This window comes from Paralichthys olivaceus, chromosome 4 (assembly GCF_024713975.1).
Source record: "Paralichthys olivaceus isolate ysfri-2021 chromosome 4, ASM2471397v2, whole genome shotgun sequence".
NCBI classification, from domain to species: domain Eukaryota; kingdom Metazoa; phylum Chordata; class Actinopteri; order Pleuronectiformes; family Paralichthyidae; genus Paralichthys; species Paralichthys olivaceus.
Window position 1 is genome coordinate 1,235,863 of NC_091096.1, and position 20,117 is coordinate 1,255,979.

The 20,117-nt window shown below is 43.1% G+C and overlaps 1 protein-coding gene across 2 annotated transcripts; it reads right to left on the reverse strand.

The window, feature by feature from the left end:
• Nucleotides 1-110: 110 nt before the first annotated feature.
• Nucleotides 111-19,966, reverse strand: mapk1 (mitogen-activated protein kinase 1). Of its 2 annotated transcripts, none has more exons than XM_020104808.2 (9): nucleotides 19,587-19,965; nucleotides 8,784-8,966; nucleotides 8,170-8,359; nucleotides 7,841-7,957; nucleotides 7,447-7,561; nucleotides 7,059-7,190; nucleotides 6,767-6,876; nucleotides 6,532-6,660; nucleotides 111-884 (listed from the first exon to the last, which is right to left on the reverse strand). In XM_020104808.2, the coding sequence occupies exons 1-8, from the start codon at nucleotides 19,730-19,732 to the stop codon at nucleotides 6,544-6,546; spliced, it is 1,110 nt and encodes a 369-aa protein (XP_019960367.1). In that variant the 5' UTR covers nucleotides 19,733-19,965; the 3' UTR covers nucleotides 111-884; nucleotides 6,532-6,543. The 2 variants fall into 2 exon arrangements, with proteins under 2 accessions (XP_019960367.1, XP_019960366.1); XM_020104807.2 differs by lacking the exon at nucleotides 111-884 and adding an exon at nucleotides 2,658-5,584 and having other exon boundaries at nucleotides 19,587-19,966.
• Nucleotides 19,967-20,117: the final 151 nt, after the last annotated feature.

A 20,117-nucleotide genomic window follows, 5' to 3' on the forward strand; every position in this document is an offset into this window, starting at 1 on the left:
CCATTCAGCTCTTACATTTCACACAGAACCTGTGACCGCCTCAAAAGTTAAACCAAAGTTTACTTTCAGCTGCTGATTCCAACTTAAACCACAGACCTCATCTTCAGGGACTCTTAAATCTGACTTTTGGAGGAGAGCCTGAAGGCAGCAGCAGCAGCCTAGCTACACGGCCGCGTCTACAAATAGCGTCCAATCAGCGAGCAGGGGAATCAGCGCCCGGCCAATCGGCTGCGAGGGAGGGCGGGGCCAGAGGACGGCAGCCAATCAACCCGAGGCCATACTTTGGACTGCGCGCTCCCGTGGCTGAAGGTTGTTTTTAACTGTGCGCGGCACCGACACAGACACTGCGCGCATGCGTGACCGCATTGCGAGCACGTGGTCGAGGCGGAGGAAGTAAACAAACCCAGAGATCGAAGTTTGATTCATTAAATATTATATTAAATATTAAATATATTATTTCCTCAGAGCCTCAAACTGGATTCTTCTCATCGGGTTGTTTTATAATAACGTTTACTTTTTAATGTTAAACCAGAGTTTTCATGTTTCCTTGTTATAACAGATTCAAATATCTGGAAACCAAACACGTGATTCTATAACATTACATCAAATACACTACTCCTCTTCAAAATAAAGCTGATTTCCGTTCACAATAAAGCGAACCAGTTGAGTTTGGACCTCGCAGGCTCCACTAGTGAATGACTTTAATTTATGAATCAAAGGAGACTGCACCAGATGTGTTTAGCCTGAACGACAGCGCCCCCTACAGGACACTGGATTAAAGTGAGAGGATTCACGTGTAGTTTCTTGTTCAAACTGAGACTTTAAAAAAAAAAAAAGTGAACTCCTCGTTAGTTTTGATGGTTAACTTCTGTGAAGTGAATCTTCTGGAAGAGACAAAGGAGATTTGAGTTAAAGTTTTAAAAATAAAAGTGCAGAGAGTAAAATTCTAGAGCGACGCATCCTGAGGATTAGAAGAAAACTCTTCTTCTAACACGATCGTATTATTTCAATATGAGGTTTCGTCCAGAGCTCCAGGGGCTCTGCTGTTTAACGCTCGACTTCACAGAGGACTCGTTGGAACGATGGTGTTTGTTCTCTTGTCAAACCCTCAACATGAAGAACAGAGCGAGTCACCGTGTGTGGCTGCAGGGGGCGCTGTTGCTCTGTAACAGTTACATAACTTTGATTTGTTTAAACCTTCAGATTCTCCTCCTCCAGTTTGTGAGGGTCATCGAGAGGACGTGTCACATGACGTCATGTTTAGGAGAAACGAACCAGTTTTATGAAACAACATTAAACACATCGATCGTTTCCTCCGTCGCTCCAGGAAACTTGTGTGTGTGATGATATCAGGTGAGTTACAAAGACACACGTCACAGACTCGAAGAAGGTTCAGTGTTTTTAATGAACGTCTATTCAAATGTCTTGGCAGAGTTGCAAAGAGAAAAGATTTTTCAAAGTGGCAGTCAGTTTTTAATAACAGCCGAGAAAATGCTTTGTTCAAGTCGAATCCTTCACATGATAAAATGAAACCGATCGATTCAAACAATTTCTGTGGCAGATCGAACGGAAACCTTCGAAACACAGGCCGAGGATCTCCGGGTTTCTTTTTTCCTTTGAGAAGTGATCAACTACACGATTAAAGGTTTATACTGATCAAAACATACAGAGTGAAGCAGTTCCACTGGAGACGACAAGATTAGTGTCCGATAGAAACATAACATTCATCTTACAATAAAAATATCTGCACAGAAACATCCCAAAAAAAAAAAAAAAAAAGGGTAATGCAAAAAAAATATAAATGTTTGCTTTTCATCTTTTCAATACAGTCACAAATCACACAGCTGTGGCAGCGATTCTCTTTAAAATGTACAGAAGTGAAAGATAAGGATCCCCGCCCCTCCGCCCCTCCACCCCTCCACCCCCCCACCCCTCCCAGCCCTGGCTTGATTGTGTTCATTTTTAAGAGCGTTTACTGCGAGTACAACGGATTCCCGACTAAACAAAAGCTGCACGTCAAATCTTGGATATCAAGACTATCAAAAAAGGCACAAACAGACAGGTCGCACAAAGAACTCAGCAGAAGCTTCTTTTTTTTCTTAATACAACTAATATCAGGAAGGTTTTTTTTCCAGTGCCCGCAACAATCTCACTGAACCCTCCCCCCACTCCCACCCCGGCTCCCCCAAAGGAAAAAAAAAACAAAAACACTATCTACAGGCGAGTCAAGTCCCAGCAGGCACCTCGGATTACAAGTCCCATCCCCACCGCTGTAGAAGCAAGTGCATTTAGTAAGAGTGTGACAGACGAGAGCGTGAGGACGAGTGGGACAGACGAGTCTTTACTTCACGTCTGTGCAGGTGAAATCGGGGGGAGTGCAATAACTGTCATTACTGAAATGAGTTTTGGTCATAAAGTTTTTTAAATAAATTTCAGTGGACATAAAAAAAAAACTGTTTTTTTTTCCTTGAGCAAAGAGGAGAAACTTTATTTTATGTTTATTTTATTTTATCACCTCCTCGTTTTCGCCCGTCTGATTCTTCGTCAGCAGGATTTCACGAAAACGAACGATCTCAGAGGAAGGATGGGAGATGGGCCGAGACAGAACTCGTTAAATTTAGCTGATGATCTTTTCACATCGTGAGACAGGACTTTTCTTATTTATTTATTTTTACATTTTCACTCATTTTCAGAAAACAACTAACGGATCTTGATGAAAAAAAAAAAAAAAATCAGGCACATTTAGAGAAACTAATATCTAATATCTGTGTGTGATGCTTTCATGAAAGTTTCCTGAAGAAAAATTATTTATATGTTAAAGACATTTATCTAAGTTTGTCTAACATCTGCAGCATTTAAACGTTTCCTGCTTCATCATTCATTTATTTTTAGAAAACATTAATCCTCATACATTTTGAGTTGTCATCTCAGCTGGAGACAAACCGAAGTCATTCATCGAGATAAAATATTAGCGATTAAACTGCTTTCATTTCAAACTGTTCTTGACTTTTAAACTGTTAGTGTCAAATCATTTATCTGAAATTATCCAGGATTGTTTTTAGACCAAACCATAATTATATAAACCGGTTGTATCATCATGAATATAATTGAAATGTATCTACATTAGCAGCTAATTACAAATGTATTAGTTTTACGATGTTATCAATTACAACACACACACGTGTCGTCTCACGTCGGCAGCTCAGTGAGTTTACCTTAATCTGAAATCTAAACATTATCTGTCAATGTGGATTTTGTCGACCTCCGGTGGTTCAACTCGTCACAGACTTGTCCTCAGATTTTATTTTTGTCCACTGGGATTTAATTTGACCAGAAGAGTCTGTAAAACTCAAACTTGCCTCTGACATGTGAGTAAATGTAGAAGAAGAATCTTCTGATAGAATAAAAAATCATGAGTTTGCAGTCGGGCCCAGTAACAGACGTCTTTAAAAGCAGCTCAACACTTTCAACCTCTTATTTCTTCCGTTAAGCGTCGGCAGAGTCCGACTCTCAAAGAATCCGTGCAGGTAGATTTGGACTTTTATCTACTGTCGACTTTGTTTCGATCATTCTAGAATTTAATCTGACCCGAGCCTGGATTTACCACGACACTGAGAATGTCTGAGGCTCGTCAACGAAAAGGAAATTAGACGCTGCGGCGAAAGAGGAAATAAAAAGACCTAACCCCCCAAAATAAACTTTCCAAATCCACATATATATATATAATCATTGATGTCGTAACTTCTTACTTGAATTAAAATCTTCTAATTCAACAGTCTTCAATCAGCAGTTACTGACGAGAAGTGAAACGATGGTTCTGACTTCTGCTGCAGTTCTGTGTTTTTATTTTTGTTCTAACGCAGTCGTCTGCGTGAAAAACGTGCAATTAAAGCAAAGGCAAAGAGTCACAGAGGACTGAATGGAGAACACGATCAGTTTCACGAGTATTATTCTAACAGCGACACGTCTGGACCCCAGTTCTCAGGTTCAGGGAACAACGTGTCTGTGTTGTAATTGGTATAAATACAGATATATGGTTATTCTCCTATTTGCAACCACAACAACGTCGATGTCTTCACGTGCACACGGAGACTGAAAACTGTGGAAATGAGCAACGACGGAGGGGAAGAAAAAGAAGAAGATGAGAACGCTGAAGAAAGAGAGCAGACAAAAAGCACCGTGTGACTGGGAGGTGTGATGCACCACGGAGGGTCGAAGGTCAGAGCCTGGGCGCTCCCCCCGTGGGTCTGCTCGGCTTGTGTGGCACTTAACATCGTCGTCTTTGTATACAGAGCTTTTAACAGTCATGCAGAGGGCACAGTATTATTCTAACAAGGCGAGAGAGAAAGACACTGAAGAAAAACCAAAACACCGACCAGGACGAACAAGGAGGCGCAACAACGAACCTCCAGAAAAAAAAAAAAAATATCTGCAATGAACGAATTCTTCTCCTGATGCAGTAAATTTCCCCCAAATATGAAAACTACTCTACAAACAGACGCGTGTGGAGTCAACTGGACGTTTCCTTTAGTTTCTCATGGCTAAGGCAGAAATCGATGGTGAAACTTTCCAGCGCATCATGAAATGAGATTTTTCAATTAATTACACTGAAGCCGACGAGAAAGAAAAAAAAAAAAAAAAACGGGCATTTTTCAAATGTTTTTGATAAAAAGAAAAATGGTTATAAATTCATCTGATTCACCTTCTCTCATCACACGTGCCATTAAAACATCTTAAGACTCTCTAGGCTGTATATATCTATATATCTATATATATGTTCATATGTATGTATTTGCATTAGGGCCTTCTGTGTGAGTGCTTTAAGGATTAAAACGGTCGCTGATAAAATATCGATCAACACCGAGTGATGGCTTGTGGCCCGCAGAAGATGATTATGTGATTTCATTGCATAAATCAGTTAATTTCATTTGTGTTTTTCTTTTGTCAAAAGACACAGAGAGAGAGAGAGAGAGAGAGAGAGAGAAATGTCCCTTGTAACAGTGCGTCAAAGGTTCGAAAATTCAAAAGACCCTTGTTTTTAATGATGAATGAATCTTCTTAAGTAATAAACCGTCGTTTGTGCGATGTAGGCGGAGTTATCACAGCGACAGTTGCACAAAAACAAAAAGAAGCTCGTCTATCGCTGGACGTGAAAAGGTCTCGAATAAGAAAAGCCAGAGCCGAACGCCTTTGAGACACAAACACACACACACAAATTGTTTATCTTGGCTTAAATCACAAAAATCAACCCCCCCCCCCCCCCCCCAAAACTGTAAGCTGTGATCTGACCCCCCCGCCCCCCCACCGCTGCCCTCACTCTTCACCTCCGGGGGGAAAGAGACGTAATGTTTGATTGATTGATTCCTGACGCCATTCCTGAGTAAAGTGGACTTGACGAGTGAGACCCAAGGAATCCAGGTGATGTGGAAAGCAGGAGAAAGAAAAAGAAAAAATTATATATATATATATATATGTGTGTGTGTATATATATATATATATACACACACACATATATATATGTATCACAGCAACAGAGTGGAGGCAGGGAGGAGCAGTGGCAACGCAGAGGCCAGTCCACAGAAATCTGGAGGGAGAAGAAACAGTGACGGATTTGAAGTGAAACAATAAAACATGACTGAACAAATCTATTCTTCACGTGTCTTCACATCACATCTCCATCCTTCAAAAGTTCCTGTCATGGTCTTTAACCCATTAGGACCTGAGGCGCGTCGAACTCAAAGGGAAGCATCGCATTGCGTTACTCGTGTTCTGCGCCGAGAGAGGTGGAATACTGAGTGAAGGCGCACGCAGCTCAGGGAGTTTCACCGTCTTCTCCAGGAGCTGCGTGTGGATAACTGTCGTTTCCAGCACTGCCTCATTAGAGGCCGACATGCACAGTGCAAAATAATGTCATAATAATGTTACTACACCTACCATGACCACCTTCACTCCGTCCTACGCTCTGATTGGCTGGAAATTTGAGTCTGGGCCGCATCCGAGCGGCGATCTGATGCTTTAGTCGGCGAAATCAGGCTGAAAATCTTGGAGCGTGAACTCGGCTTTACTGACGGAGCCTCGGTCAGCGGGAACATCGTACAGACACACATGTGGCATCAGGTGAAAATGGGTTGAAGCATGTAAACCATGTTCTTTAGATTTATTTAGATTTAAAGGCACAAATGTAGGAAGATCTCAGGTTTTGCTTCCACAGTGATGAAGTGAAACCGACTCTGTGTCGATTGTTTAAAGCAGCAGCTCAGACAGAAGCGGTCTGACCCTCTGCTCCACAGAGTTCAGCGTGAGATCTAAACTTCAGCTCGTAAGTGGTCAGTTGTTAAATTTAACAGAGTTTGGAGCTGATGTGGGACATCACTGCGTTAAGTGGTTTTCATGAAGGACACTCCACCCCCAGCGGAGGTGGGATCTCCTTCATCTTATACACCTTGAAAACCTGGTCTGTTAGTTCTGAGCCCTCTCTGGGTTTATGTTTCCTCAGGTTCTAGACCGCTGACGGCACCGACGTGGACTGACCTGTGTGAGATGTTAGGATCTGAAGGCGGTCTGGAAACGTGCAGTCTCTTCAAAGATGAGCTCCTTCAGCTTCTCTTTGGGTAGATCGTCCAGCTCCATGTCAAACTTGAACGGAGCCTCAGCGACGGGCTACGGCAGGACGACAGAGACGTAACTGGTCAGAGTTATCAAGACAGATGTGGACGAATATGGGAGTCCCAGGATGAAGAGGTTTTCGGACATGAACTCGTCTCACCTCATCTGTGGGGTCGTAGTATTGCTCCAGGTAAGGATGAGCCAGGGCCTCCTCTACCTCGATCCTATTGTGAGGGTTAAAGGTCAACATCTTGTCCAACAGGTCCAGAGCTGCAGCGCAAATGACACAACAGCAGAGGAGGAGTTAATGTCAGTGATTTTTTTTCCCACATTCATTTTCATGCGGACCAGCGCTTCGAAATGAAAGCAGCTGAAACACTGAATTGATGATTTGAGGTAATTAAATGAACGTCTGGGACGATTGAGTGCGAAGCCGTCGTCCACGCTCTGACCTTTTGGATCAGCGTTGGGGAAGAGGCGGTTCCACGGCACTTTGCAGCGCAAGGGCAGCGACAACAGGTAGTTCCTGGCCTTGATGTTGATGATGCAGTTGAGATCCTCCTGAGAGGGAGAACCAAGGATTCCTGAGGGACAAAGAAAAGATGATAAAATATTGTCAGGAGCCGAACAAAACCCACTGTCTACTACCTTTGTCTCAACCTACAGTAAAACATGACGTTATATGATTATATCTATAATTAGGAAGGAAGTGGGCACAATATAATATAAATAAATATCTCTCCCACATCCAAGTGGGCTGGAGATTTGTTATTAAGCTTCTGCATTACAGCAAACCCGGTTTACACTTCACCGATCAGTGATTCAGAACAGAATAATTACCCAAAATGTGGTTGAGCTGATCCAAGTAGTGTTTTCCAGGAAAGATTGGCCTGTTGGACAACATCTCAGCCAGGATGCAACCCACTGACCAGATGTCTATGGACTTGGTGTAGCCCTGATAGTGAGAGGCACAAAGACACAGTCACATAACAGCAAATTAAAGGTCAATGAATTCAAAAGAGTATTTTGGTCTGGCTGGGGCAGCAACAAAAGAGGCCTGTAGTCTGAACTGTTGAACTATAAAAGATTATTTACATCAGAATTTAAAAGAATAAGTGAACCTGAAATTAAAAAGGTTTTCAGTCGCCCTGCTCCCGTGTTTAAACACTGAAATAATGTAAAACAAACTATTTTCTCCCCTCCCCGACATTTTACGGCAGGTGAGGACACTCACCTTGGAGTTGAGCATGATCTCAGGTGCTCGGTACCAACGAGTGGCAACGTACTCTGTGAGGAAACCAGTGTGATCGTGGTCGGGATCAGCCACGCGAGCCAAGCCAAAATCACAGATCTGCAGAAAGACGAGTCGCAACACGATGAGCGGCGGGTGAGAAACGGCTGCCTGTTTGTTTCAGTTTTCATGATTTCCTCTTTAAACACGATGGTCGGACACACTTGTAATTAACTGTGAGTTTTATTATATTTATTATAACAACTCTTCAAATCAAATGTTCCAGTAGTGAATGCAGATGTTTGAATGAATAGTGGGTGATGGGACACAACCTTGAGGTCACACGTGGTGTTGAGCAGGAGGTTGGAAGGCTTCAGGTCGCGGTGCAGGACGTTGGCAGAGTGGATGTACTTGAGCCCACGTAGGATCTGGTAGAGGAAGTAGCAGATGTGGTCGTTGCTCAGGTGTTGAGTCCTCAGGAGCTTGTACAGGTCTGTCTCCATGAGATCCTGGACAATATATCTGCACATTTCCACGTTAAAGAACTTGAACGCGAGCGAACCGGTGCACGTGGATGTGTGCTACGAAAAAAAAAAAAAGATCCCTAGGGCGCCTTTCATACAGAGATGCAGATATATTCATGTTTAGACCCCTCGTTATGTCGACACTACGTGATGAAACCAACTACGATTATGGGCTCAGCCAGTTAGCTGTTGCTGCTGGGCTACAGTGAAGAGCGTCTCTGCCAAATATATGGTGACAGGTGGCTATTATGTAATAAAACACAAGTGAACAGCCCCCTGCTCTTCTGTAAGTGGTGGAGAGAAGAGAAGACACTGCTAGAAACTTAAAACTGAAACGTCTTTACACACGTGCTAGAGGAATGTACTTCATGACATCATTCACATGACCTTACTACCTCAGCTGAGAAAAGTCAGAAGGATACACGTCCTTCATCTGGTCAATGGTCGGCGTGCGGATGATGTCGTTGATCCCGATAATGTTCTCGTGTTTGAAGCGCAGGAGGATCTTGATTTCTCTCAGAGTGCGCTGACAATACGTCTGGTGCTCAAAGGGGCTGATCTTCTTAATGGCCACGCGGAACTTGTTGTCCCAGTCGTAGGCGGAGCTGGAAGACAAACAAATAGACCCCGAGGTTGAAGGACAGAAGATCGGGATTTTACACGAGTGAAAATCAGTTGTCCTTAAGTAGGATAATGTTATTTGTGTCCGCTGCTATAGAAAAGGATGAGACAATAATGTCAAGTTTTTCTTTATATAAAGTCTAATGTATGAATGTACGCAGGCGGCTCTGCTCCGTTTTGTAATACTGGCATCTGAAATCCGATAAAGAAAAGTTTTACATGTACAGGAAATAATAAAGCACATCTGCATGCATGGGATGTCTGAGTCCGTCAGACCTCACAACACAGTCTGACCCAGAGAAGAGTCAATGAGCTGAAACAAAAAGCTGAGGACATTTGTGTCTTTCACATCAAACTGGAGATTTAACGTCAATTCCCTGTTTTTTTTTCCCACTTTGTAAACAAGAGTTTGATGAAAAAAGTGGACGAACATGAATTAAACTCCAGTAACTGAGACATGTTGGACACCAGCGACACATTCATGTGATCAGACGCAAACAGGAAATAATTATTTTAGCATAAGTCAATAAAGACAAGCAGGGAAATCCAGTTAATCCAGCTGTTGCCTGCAGGCCTTTTTCTTTACAGGATGACCGTCCATCACTTGTTCGCGTTAACGCATGACAACATGCTCGTGGATCACTACAATCCTTCGAGAGCATCGGATCTTTAAGTTTACATGTTTGTTAAATTCTGCTCCAGCTCGTTCACCTCGGTTTGTTTTGAGAATAAGACAACTGAATGATGACGATGCAACAAAACGCAGTAACAACTAACAAAAAGATTTACTCTTCTAAATGTCTGACTAATTGCCTCAGTGTGTCGACACCCAGAGGATTAAATGTTCACTTCCGCTCAAAACTCTTGTCCCTGCCTGTGATGAGACATGTCCTCCACACAATGAAAACAGTCCAGGTACAGACACGTCCACTGATACGTTTCAGGATCATTTCACTAGTTCACTGGCTGTTTTAACTTTCTCATGCTCGCTATGCCTGAGATATTTTAACATCAGCATTTTGCCAACATTAGACCTGAAAAAAAAAAACTCCTCAGTATTGTTTTTAATGCAATAAAATGAGGATAGGTAGAAATACTGGCTCGTGGTCTGACGTCGCCACCAACCAGTCAAATGGCAGGAAAACGCTCCCTTCTGTTCCCAAGTTGAAAAACGATGGACAGAAATAAAAACATAATGACGACACCGTGAAGTTCACTGAAGCTATTCATCATTTAATCAAATTAAACTTTGTGTCATAATTAACAAATTCATTCTCACATTATAGACAGAATCGTGTTTTGACCAATTATAAATCAGGTCATCCATAAGTCGGAGTAAAATAAATTTCCCTGAAGACGCTCTGGAGGTATCACATTCAGGAGAACACATGAAAAGATTCTTGGGGTGTTGCCATCGTGACTAATTCATTCACAGACGTTCTGGACGTGTGTGGGTTACAGGAGATTAATTCTAATCCAATTCTAAATCATTCAAGCACACTGACGTTCAGTCTGTCGTGAGGAATGTTGATGGTCAGGCTGGTGCTCAGGAACTGACACATCAGAACTTACGTCCAACTCACAAGCCACTGCCAAGAGACACAAGCCACGGCTGCCGGCCTCCAACATTCTCTGCATTTATAAGTCATCTGGTCTCAAACTGTTGCAACTCGCTGCCATTTGGTGCAATTGCAAAAAAAAAACAAGAATTGCCCAACAGAGCTGCACTTCAGAGTGACAAACAGCAAACTTGCAATATTAATGGTTTCCTCAAGATTCAGCGTTCACATCCGGCCAAGTGTGGTTTTATTTCTGCACATTACAAACAACGGAGCCGAGTGAAAAACACCCACAGAGTACGACGAAATAAGAAAACGAGTTGCTATAGTGATGGGGGGTAGGGACCGGAATGTAAACGCAAGTGTGCCAGCCTTCTGCGAGGGAAATATGAGTGACCTTCCTTTCCACTTGTGCGAGAGGAGTGTGTGTGTGTGTGTGGGAGGAAACAGTTCTCCGTGCTACTGTTCAACACCAGCAGATACCCTCGTGTACAGAGATGCAGGGAGTTACTCGTTCCAAGCTAAAATCCACTGCAGAGTCGGTTTGACACACAGACGTGCTGTTTGTTCAGATACAGTCAATGGTACGGCCTCCAGCGATGTTTCTACACACAGCACAATGTCTTTACAACACCTGAACAATATAACGTGAATACACATGTTTTCTGTTTCTCTGTTGTTTATTCTGTAAAACAAATGTTTTAATGTCGGCGAAAGAACAGACATCGAAATATTTCACCTTAAGGGTCCAGCGAAGGACGCTCTTCAAACTCACTAACGACCCGGGGAGAGACGGAGACGCTCATTTGGGTTTTCTCACTGTAGACGAACGGTAATTTGATCAACAAAAATAAGGCTGACGCAGTAAGAAACATCAGCCATGTGTGTCTACTGATGACGTCATCGGTCTGCCTACTATTCTCAGGGCTTTCGATGTGTTGAAAGACCTTAACACGACTAACGTGTGTTTGTGTTACATTACGTGCCAGTTTTAAACCGAACTTCAGAAAATAAGTGAAAACATGCAGCGATTACGCAACTGTGGGGATTAAAACGTCATATATTTAAATTTCCAGAAATAGTTGTCCTGCAAATTCAGAAGCGCTCGAATGTGGGGAACCAACGAGGACAATCTTAGCACGCACAACATTTCACAATGTTTGCTGAGGCAAGCCCCACAGTTCCTTGTCAGTTTGACCAAGCATGAAAGAGAGGGAGCTTTCTGAGGAAGTACAAAGTACAGTGGGTTGAGTGTAGTATCTATACGCTTGACTCAGTCTCGAGCAGCTCAGCCTTATCACTGAAGGGTGGACTTTCACTTATGAGACCGTTGCTCTCAGGTTCTAGAGGCTTATGAAACAGAAGCTAAAGCTTCACGGGTTTTGATCGATTCTTTGCCTCCTCTGGCACAATCGTCTTCATTCTTATTGTTGTTGACATCGACTGAAACACTTCTGCTCTCTGCATTAATGTCGGTCCCCTCGTTTAGATCAACAGCCCTCGTCTGAAACGCTGCTTTAAAAACTTCTTAAGAACATAAACTGTATTTCCCATCACGGATTTTGTTTTTCACAAACAAGCATGTTAGCAAATCACAATGTATTTCACACACAGAATGCAACATGCAAACATGGGGAAATGTGACCTCTGTGTTTAACCCATCCGTGTGAACACGCGGAGAACAATACACACAGTGACAGTGGGCAGCTCAAGGGCACCTCGGCAGTGCCAACTTCCGTCCATGCTGGAGTTGAACCGGCCACCCTCCGGCTCCCAAGCCACGTCTCTATGGACTGAGCTACTTGTTGGACACGATGACATCATAGATGAGAAGCGTGCAAATGTTGCATCCGGCCATAATTGGTACACACGCGTGTTGCATCCTGTCTAAAGGGTTGTATGCAACACACCAATGTCTGTCAGAAGACAGAGCTGTAAGGATTTGAGTGATAAATGGGCCACACATCTATCAGATGATTTCTCTTTGAGAGCATTTTTTTAATCTGAAATGTCCAAATCACTGTGACAATCATTACAACTCATGATAATAATAATAATAACGCAGTCATAGGAACGCAACTCCTTTCATAGTCACATAATGAGTATATGCTTGGAGATGACTTTCCTGTTTCCCCAGCTCCTGCATTGTTTTCTGAGCATGCTCAGTGCACAGGACGCCGGGGAGGGAGGGGAGGGAGAGCTCTGTTTCCAAGGAGACGGGAATACAAGGCTTTACACTGCAGCCGCTGTGTTATGCAACAGGGCTGTTACCATGACGACGTTCAGGGGGTTTGGTTGAAGGAGGGGGGGGGTGCAGATACGAACGTCCACGCAACAACTTCAGATGGACAACGTAGAGTCTGATGCTCTGCAGAGACGACTGTGTCAGGTTGGAGGGATGGGCATTGAACAACGCTCACAGGCTAACGAGCAGCGACGCTGTTAGTCTGCTGCGTGAAGCAGTGGTGCTGCAGGATTACGTCTTTGCATCATTACATTTCACTACAGAATTCTTTTACAGGAGTTCAATCATCAATACCACACGGATGCTGTATAGAACTTATTCATGGTAACAATTTCACATGTAGATGAACCTGCTTTTTCATTTCCTGGTAGACTTCCTGTCACTGTTTACAATCTAACCACAGCAGCCACTTTCACCAGGTGACTATGAGGAGTTGCTGTTCGCACACACACACACACACACACAACCCTCCACCAGTGGGATTTAGTGGCTCTGTGACCGGTTGCAAACCTTCTGTCTGTGAAATGCCTCCTCAGATAACCTCCAACCCTCCACAGCACAACACACTGCACACGTCAAACCTGACATATGGACATAAAAACGTTTGTGGCATTAAATTGTTTGCAAGAAGGGAAACAAGGCTCCTCATGCGAGAACATACTCACAAATTCCATGAGCAAATTGCCGGCAAAAGATCAATAATGGAAATTTGTCACTTACAGTGACATTGAATATAAACTAACATTGGTTTCTTTAGGTCTGTATGATTGAAGCTAATTTCAACACTGAACTTCAGTAACTTGTTCTGTTAGGACTCTTGTCTTCATATCGAACATTTGACTCCTTCATCACAGCATCTGTCCTGAGCGTCAGATTGAATCAACGTCGTTTCACGCACCTTCGTTAAACGGCTAACTGAGGTGGACTCACTGTAAATAACTGTGTCCACTGTAAAACATTTTTTATGACGGGTTTAAACGATCCCTTCATGTGCAACCATCTGTCATAAAACGGTAAAGTTCAACGTCAGTATTTCACGTAGACACAAGTTTAAGAATTTAAAACTACAGTAGCTCTCCTGTAAAAACATGAGCTTAAAAAATAATTGATGATTTTTGCAACAAACACGTCGGTTTACCGAAGTGTTAAGTTGTACATGATGTTTGTGATTTAACACTCAGATAACAGTTTGGTGACACTCCAAAGACAAGTTGACAAATGTTGCACACGTCACGGTCGCAGGAAAACATGCACAGGAGACACGGTCCACATGTGTGTTGTAAATTCAACTTCACACATAGAACAACAGCCCTCTGTCTCTGTGTGTCTGATTTAAATAAAACCGAGAGAGACCATCAAAGCCGACCGAACGCTACCAGCAAATTTTATTTTGCATAAAATAATCTCCCCTGCGCGCACACACACACACACACACGCACGCGCACGCACACACACACAGTATCTTACAATGTCAGTTAAGCAGAATGCTTTGTTCTCATTTGAATTGAATTTCCTCAGAGGCACGTGGATGCAGCGAGTGAAAGGCGACAGCAGCTCTGTGAACCCTGACGATGAACATCAGCTTCAACAAGCAGCCGTGTGCGGAACGTTTCACGTGCCTGTTGAACCAGAAGTCATTGTGCTCGTCTTGGCCGACATAATCACCCAAATTACACGAATTACATCTCCTTCTGAATCGCACAACAGGATTTCAGAGCGTCGAGGCTCTCATACGCTCCCCCACTCTCCCATTGGCTGTGGAGTGGTGGTGCTGATGTCAGAGGCAGAGGGGTTGCCATGGAGATGGGCGTCACAGTGTCATTTCAAGAGGACGGCTCAATGCAGGATGAAGCAGAGCATCAGCAGAGGCTGAGAACCAGGAGGGTCACGGAGTCGACACTGAGCTTAGAAGGAGTCAGAAGGAGGAACAAACGGTTCAGGGCGGAACGTTTACTGGAGAGGTGTCAGTTCTATATATTTGTTTTGGTAAAAGGTTCTCTGGTGCAAATTAGGGAACGGCATTTCTCAACAAGTGGTTCCACCGTAACATTTCATCTGAATTAAAAGTGCGGAGCTTTGTTCAGACTCCACACCTGCTCACTTCCAGACTGCACGCAGGTTCAGATCAAACATCGTGGCTGAAGCTTTTAGTCTGGAGCCGCTGAGATGTGAAGATCTGCTCATTTTCTCTGGCGTGAAGGTTTATGGCAGAAACAAAAGATTCTTCTTCTCTTATTGATTGATCTGTTGATTGTCTATACAAGGTCAGAACATTGACACCCCCCCCCCCCCCCATGATCTAACTGCTCCTATGGGCATGGTGAAAAGGCAGAGTATGCAACGACAGAGCCTGAATATCATCACGGAGGGCGGTACACTATCTCGTGACCATGTGAGCAGACGGCGTACGCGAACAGGAGCTCGTGTGAAGAGGCTCCGTGCACCGTCAATTTGCGCAACCCTCTGCCACTGCAGAGCGCTGACATGCAACAGCCTCAGCGTCAACAAGAGGCTATGAAAACAGAAATAGACCCACTCTGAGAATGACACAGACGTGCCTCACTGTCGACCGCCCTCATACGGTTTGTAACACAAGGGATCCTGAAAAACTCAAAACTTCCATACGGGTCTAAAACCAGTTCACTCCCCGTGGCGGCCAATACCTTCAATAATACAGTGATTCAAATAGTTTGTTCCTGGTGAAATGTTCACACCCACAGAAGTCAGGAACTGAAACACGACCCTCTTGAATAAGGAGAGAAACTCATACTGAGAACTCGTTCAAATCACAGTGAGCGAGTGGACGTGTTGATGAGGTTTCTAACCCGACTGACGTGAAACTGGAAACAGGATGAAGAAGAGGAGTCATACGCGTAGAAGACGTCAACTTGGAAAGACGAGGAGATTCCAGGTCTTTTTTGTGATGAGGGCCGACGCCGGTGCGGACGAGCTGTAAACAACAACACTGATGTTTCCACAGCAGAGTTTATACGTCATGACCCGCCTCCTGCTGCTCTACAGGCTCCGCCCTTCGCCTGATTGTCCCCCGCATGTTCCTGTTGTTGAGTCTGAAGACAAATCTTCAGTAGATAAAAATCTTTTTCAATCATTCTGCTGAAACTGTTAAACGCGTGTTCATACGTTAGATGCATAAAACCAACATCACTTTTTGACCTCAGCACTGAGCGAAGCTGTTTACGAGACGGCAACAGCAGCAAACACAACGCCACAAGAAGAGACCAACGCAGAGCAACTTCCTGATGTGGCTTAGACAATATTTTAGATGCAAACCAAAAGGCCGTCTGTGGAGTGCACGTTGCACCGCTTCGTGCTGCACATCAACGCAACGTGACCAAGAGACTGGAAACCACAGGTCTCAAGAAGAACACGAGGAGACAAGTGCAAGGAGACAATAAGACACATCAATGAAATCCATCTGGTTAAACTGAGCTAATTACTGGACTCTCATATAAACATGAGAGAATAATGGACACGGTTTATTTGGCTCTGCTTCTGGTGTGAGAGGTTTGTCATTTATAACATTGCTATTGTGAATTACATTTCACTTTTTCCTTGAATATCGTATTATTTATTCCAACTAATGCATTTTTTTTCTTTAATCCTTATTTATAGCCTGCATTTCAGATTTTATACGTTTCGCATTTGCATTTTGAATTATCATGGGGTGTGGTTTTCATTTGAGCTATTGTTGGTTTCAACCAGACCCCACATGTTTCCATTGATGCATGAGTGTGAGTGATGTGGTGCTGGTGACATAATTATGTTCGTGTTCTGAGTTTGAATGTTCCACAAGGAAGATTTTCAAGAGCCACGGAATTTAATCTCTTCTCTTTTATTTTCACCTGGAAGCTCGTTGTGTTTCAACTTGAAATAAATGTTATCATAACTTCCACAGCTATTCTCTATTTCTCTTTGACATCATTAAATGATTTGATCATTATTTGGTTTCACATGATGCACTAACATGCGAGAGGGGCTTGTGAAAGAAAATCATATTTATGAACATTCAGTTTCTGTTATTCGTCTGATCCCTGTAACCTGAGTCAACCATAACGGAGCTGTCTGTGCTTGTTGCTATAATTTGCGATTTCAGGAAATAAGAGATGCTCAATTCTCTCGAGTCATTGTGTTGTTTCCTGTATTGGGTTTGAGATTATCACACTAATGCATCATATCACCGTTTCCTTGGAAGACTCAAATTTAAAAGCAGAACAGCTCATGGTTTTGGGTTTTGATCTGAGAGGCTTTGTTCACACCTGCTCATAAATATACTGATAGATTAAAACTTTCCAGAGTGGAAATTCACTGGTCACATAAAATGTGTGGTTTTTAGCCCATTGAAAACCATAAGTGACGATAATCATAATCAGATGATAATATTTTGCTCCAGACAAGACGCAGCACTTGGTCTATTGTGGGACGAGGAGGTCAACATTTGGAGAGCTGTCATTTTATTCTGCTAATGCATTTCACATTACCGGAAGATGCATTTCCAGAAACCAGTAGAAAACATGGGGTGGAAAGACGTTGCTCTGGTGAACATTTAACGACTGACAGATACTGAAACAGCATAAAAAGAAAGTTCACGGTAGAAAACGCCAGAGTGCCGCCGACACTGTGACGAGAGGTGAGGAGCAGAAACACCAAGTGAAAAAAAACAAGTTAGTGCTCGTCACATTAACGATCATTGCAAGTGTAAAACATGCCCAGTGCCTCTCGTAACAAAAACTGCCCTTCAAACTAGAAGAAATGGAGAATATCCTTCAAGTTCAAATATATATTATTATTATTCTAGGTTTCCATGATTTATATTCTAAAATCTTTTTAGCGCTGCAAATAAGGATGATTTCCATTATTCTTTAATCTGCAGATCATTTTTGGGGGATAATTGTAGCTGGTATAATTCTTTAAAACAGCCTCAAATATAAATTCCAATGTAAATCTACTTTACAAAAAAAAAAATTTAAATAAAGAAAACTGTCACTAATATGATGCTGGAGCAAGTTAATGTTTGAATCTTTAGCCAGAAAAAAAAAACCTCTTGTTTATTCTATAACATTAAAAACGTCACATCCTAAAAAAACCTTGTGTGAGATTTTTGATTTGAATTGCAGGAATGTCACCATCACTTCACAGCTTTCAGCCCTCACTGTAATGTGCTACCGTCCCTTTTACTTTCACTTTACCACCGAGCTGCTGCACAGCAACGCTCTCTCTGCTCCACTTCAGCCTTGAGCTGCGTTTTCCTATTCTGCAGACATAACGATGCTAAACAAGCAGCCGTGCCTCGACTCTGAGAACGGGCTGTGAGTCAAATCGACGCTCTCAGAAAATTCCAACTGGTCTCACCGCAGAAGAAAAGGAGACCTGCTGTTGTTTGAAATGACTGTAGATTATGTAATCCAGTAGAGTGTGAGCATTCAGGGTGAACTGCACCACCGCAGGCTTGAGATTCAGAGTCTCAGTGAATGTATGATATACATTTAGCAAAACTGAGGAGAGAGTTGTGCAACAGGATCAAATAAATACACACCACAAATAAAATGGAGCGTCAGTCGAGTTTTGAATCTTACATGCTTGACTACAGGTCTGATAACATATCAGTGGGTAGAACAAACAGTTTCCAGATTGTTTATCTCCTTTAGCATGTACTAGATCTGCACATCAGCTGCTCCTTCTGCAAGTACACCGCGAAAATATCACGAACAAAACTTTAACATACTGTGCACGACAACATCAAGAGGGAACACATGCGAATATTATCAAGTAAAAAAAACTAAATGTACTATAAGAGAACGCAACGACCACAAATGTGAACACGTTGAAAACGTAAGATAAAGAGATCGAGACGACAAATGAGTGAAGTGAAATCAATGTTAATTTAAGGTGGAGGATCGTTCACGTCCCTGTCGTAGAAATATCACGACAATACAAAGAACTTTGTTCATTTTATGGTCTGGATTTCTAATTGAAGAGGTTAAAATAAAGGAATACTGGTGTTTTTTTAATGTAGTTTACCATCGATAAACTGAACAGCAATAGAAAGACAATCTGCTGTGATTTAATTCAATCTTCACAATAGGACACTAGCTTCTGTTAGCTAATGCCACTGTTGCTGTGACTGTGCAGATAGAGACTGAGGATAAATGGTCAAGATAAGAAAAGTTAATGCTGATAGAACGTTGGGGACTTTACAAATATAATTAAAACGAGAAGTTCGTTCAGCTTCAGTCAGTTCACAGACGATAACAGAGTTTTTTTACTGGAGTTCACCAACAACACAAGTTTCTGGTTAAAACACACTAAAAGGTAAAGTTCAGTGTAGTTGATGGAGAACAGAGTTTTCTTCACTGGCTTCATTCAGCTGGTGACACATTGTGATGTGAACATGGAGATGAAAACATGTCAACTGAATTCTTCTGTGTGATATTCATATAAAGTGGAGAAAACATGACTGTGATAGAACTGTGTTGATCTCATGAGTCTGAATCAGATCAAGACAACAGAGATTGTTACTGAACTTTACCAACAACACAGGGTTAGTTAGTTGGTTAGTTAGTTGGTTAGTTAGTTAGTTGGTTAGTTAGTGATTAAAAGCAGAATGATGAGTAAAGTGTAGTTGGAGGAGAACAGTTCCCTCGCTGCTTCGTGCAGCTAGTGACCCAGTTGCTCGCTAGCATCAACATGTAAGATCGCCTCGGATGTGAGTTAAGCTAACTGTGCGCTGTGCTAGCGGAGCGACACGCCGCGTCGGTGAGCCCGTGTCCGGCTGCACTCACCACACCATCCCGTAGGCTCCCTCCCCGATGTAGGAGAGGTTGCTGTACCGAGGCCCGACGTCGAAGGCCTGGCCGCGGACGAGCTCGGTCCCGGACCCGGGGCTGGGGCCGCATCCGGCGGGGGCAGACACCGCAGCGGTCGCCATGATGAGGAGCGAGTCGTGGTTTGACTGGTGAGCTGTGTTAGAACGAGGAGGAGCCGCTGGAGTCAAACCGGAGCCGAACTGGAGTCGAACCAGAGTCGAACTGGAGTCAAACTTCTCGGTGTTTATTTCCTTCGCGTGTCCGAGCAGCTGTGAGGCCTCAGCGACGTGCGCGCTGCTTTCTACTGCCGGGGACGCGCCTCGGAGCTGCGGCGCTGTCGCAGGCGGGAGCGAGCAGAGAGGGGAGCGAGCGGGCGGGAGCGAGCAAAGAGGGGAGCGCGCCCGTGCATAATAATAATCATAAGAATGAAGATGATGATAATAATTATAATAACAATAATAATGTTCATAATAATAACAACAACAATAATATTCATAATAATAATAA

Excerpts from the sequence above, each read along its gene's own strand:
- mapk1 (XM_020104808.2), bottom strand. The coding sequence starts at position 19,732 with ATGGCGACCGCTGCGGTGTCTGCCCCCGCCGGATGCGGCCCCAGCCCC. Across the intron at positions 7,958-8,169 it reads ACACCACGTGTGACCTCAAG|ATCTGTGATTTTGGCTTGGC; the intron begins GTTGTGTCCCAT and ends GTCTTTCTGCAG. Across the intron at positions 7,191-7,446 it reads TCAGCTCAACCACATTTTGG|GAATCCTTGGTTCTCCCTCT; the intron begins GTAATTATTCTG and ends TTTGTCCCTCAG.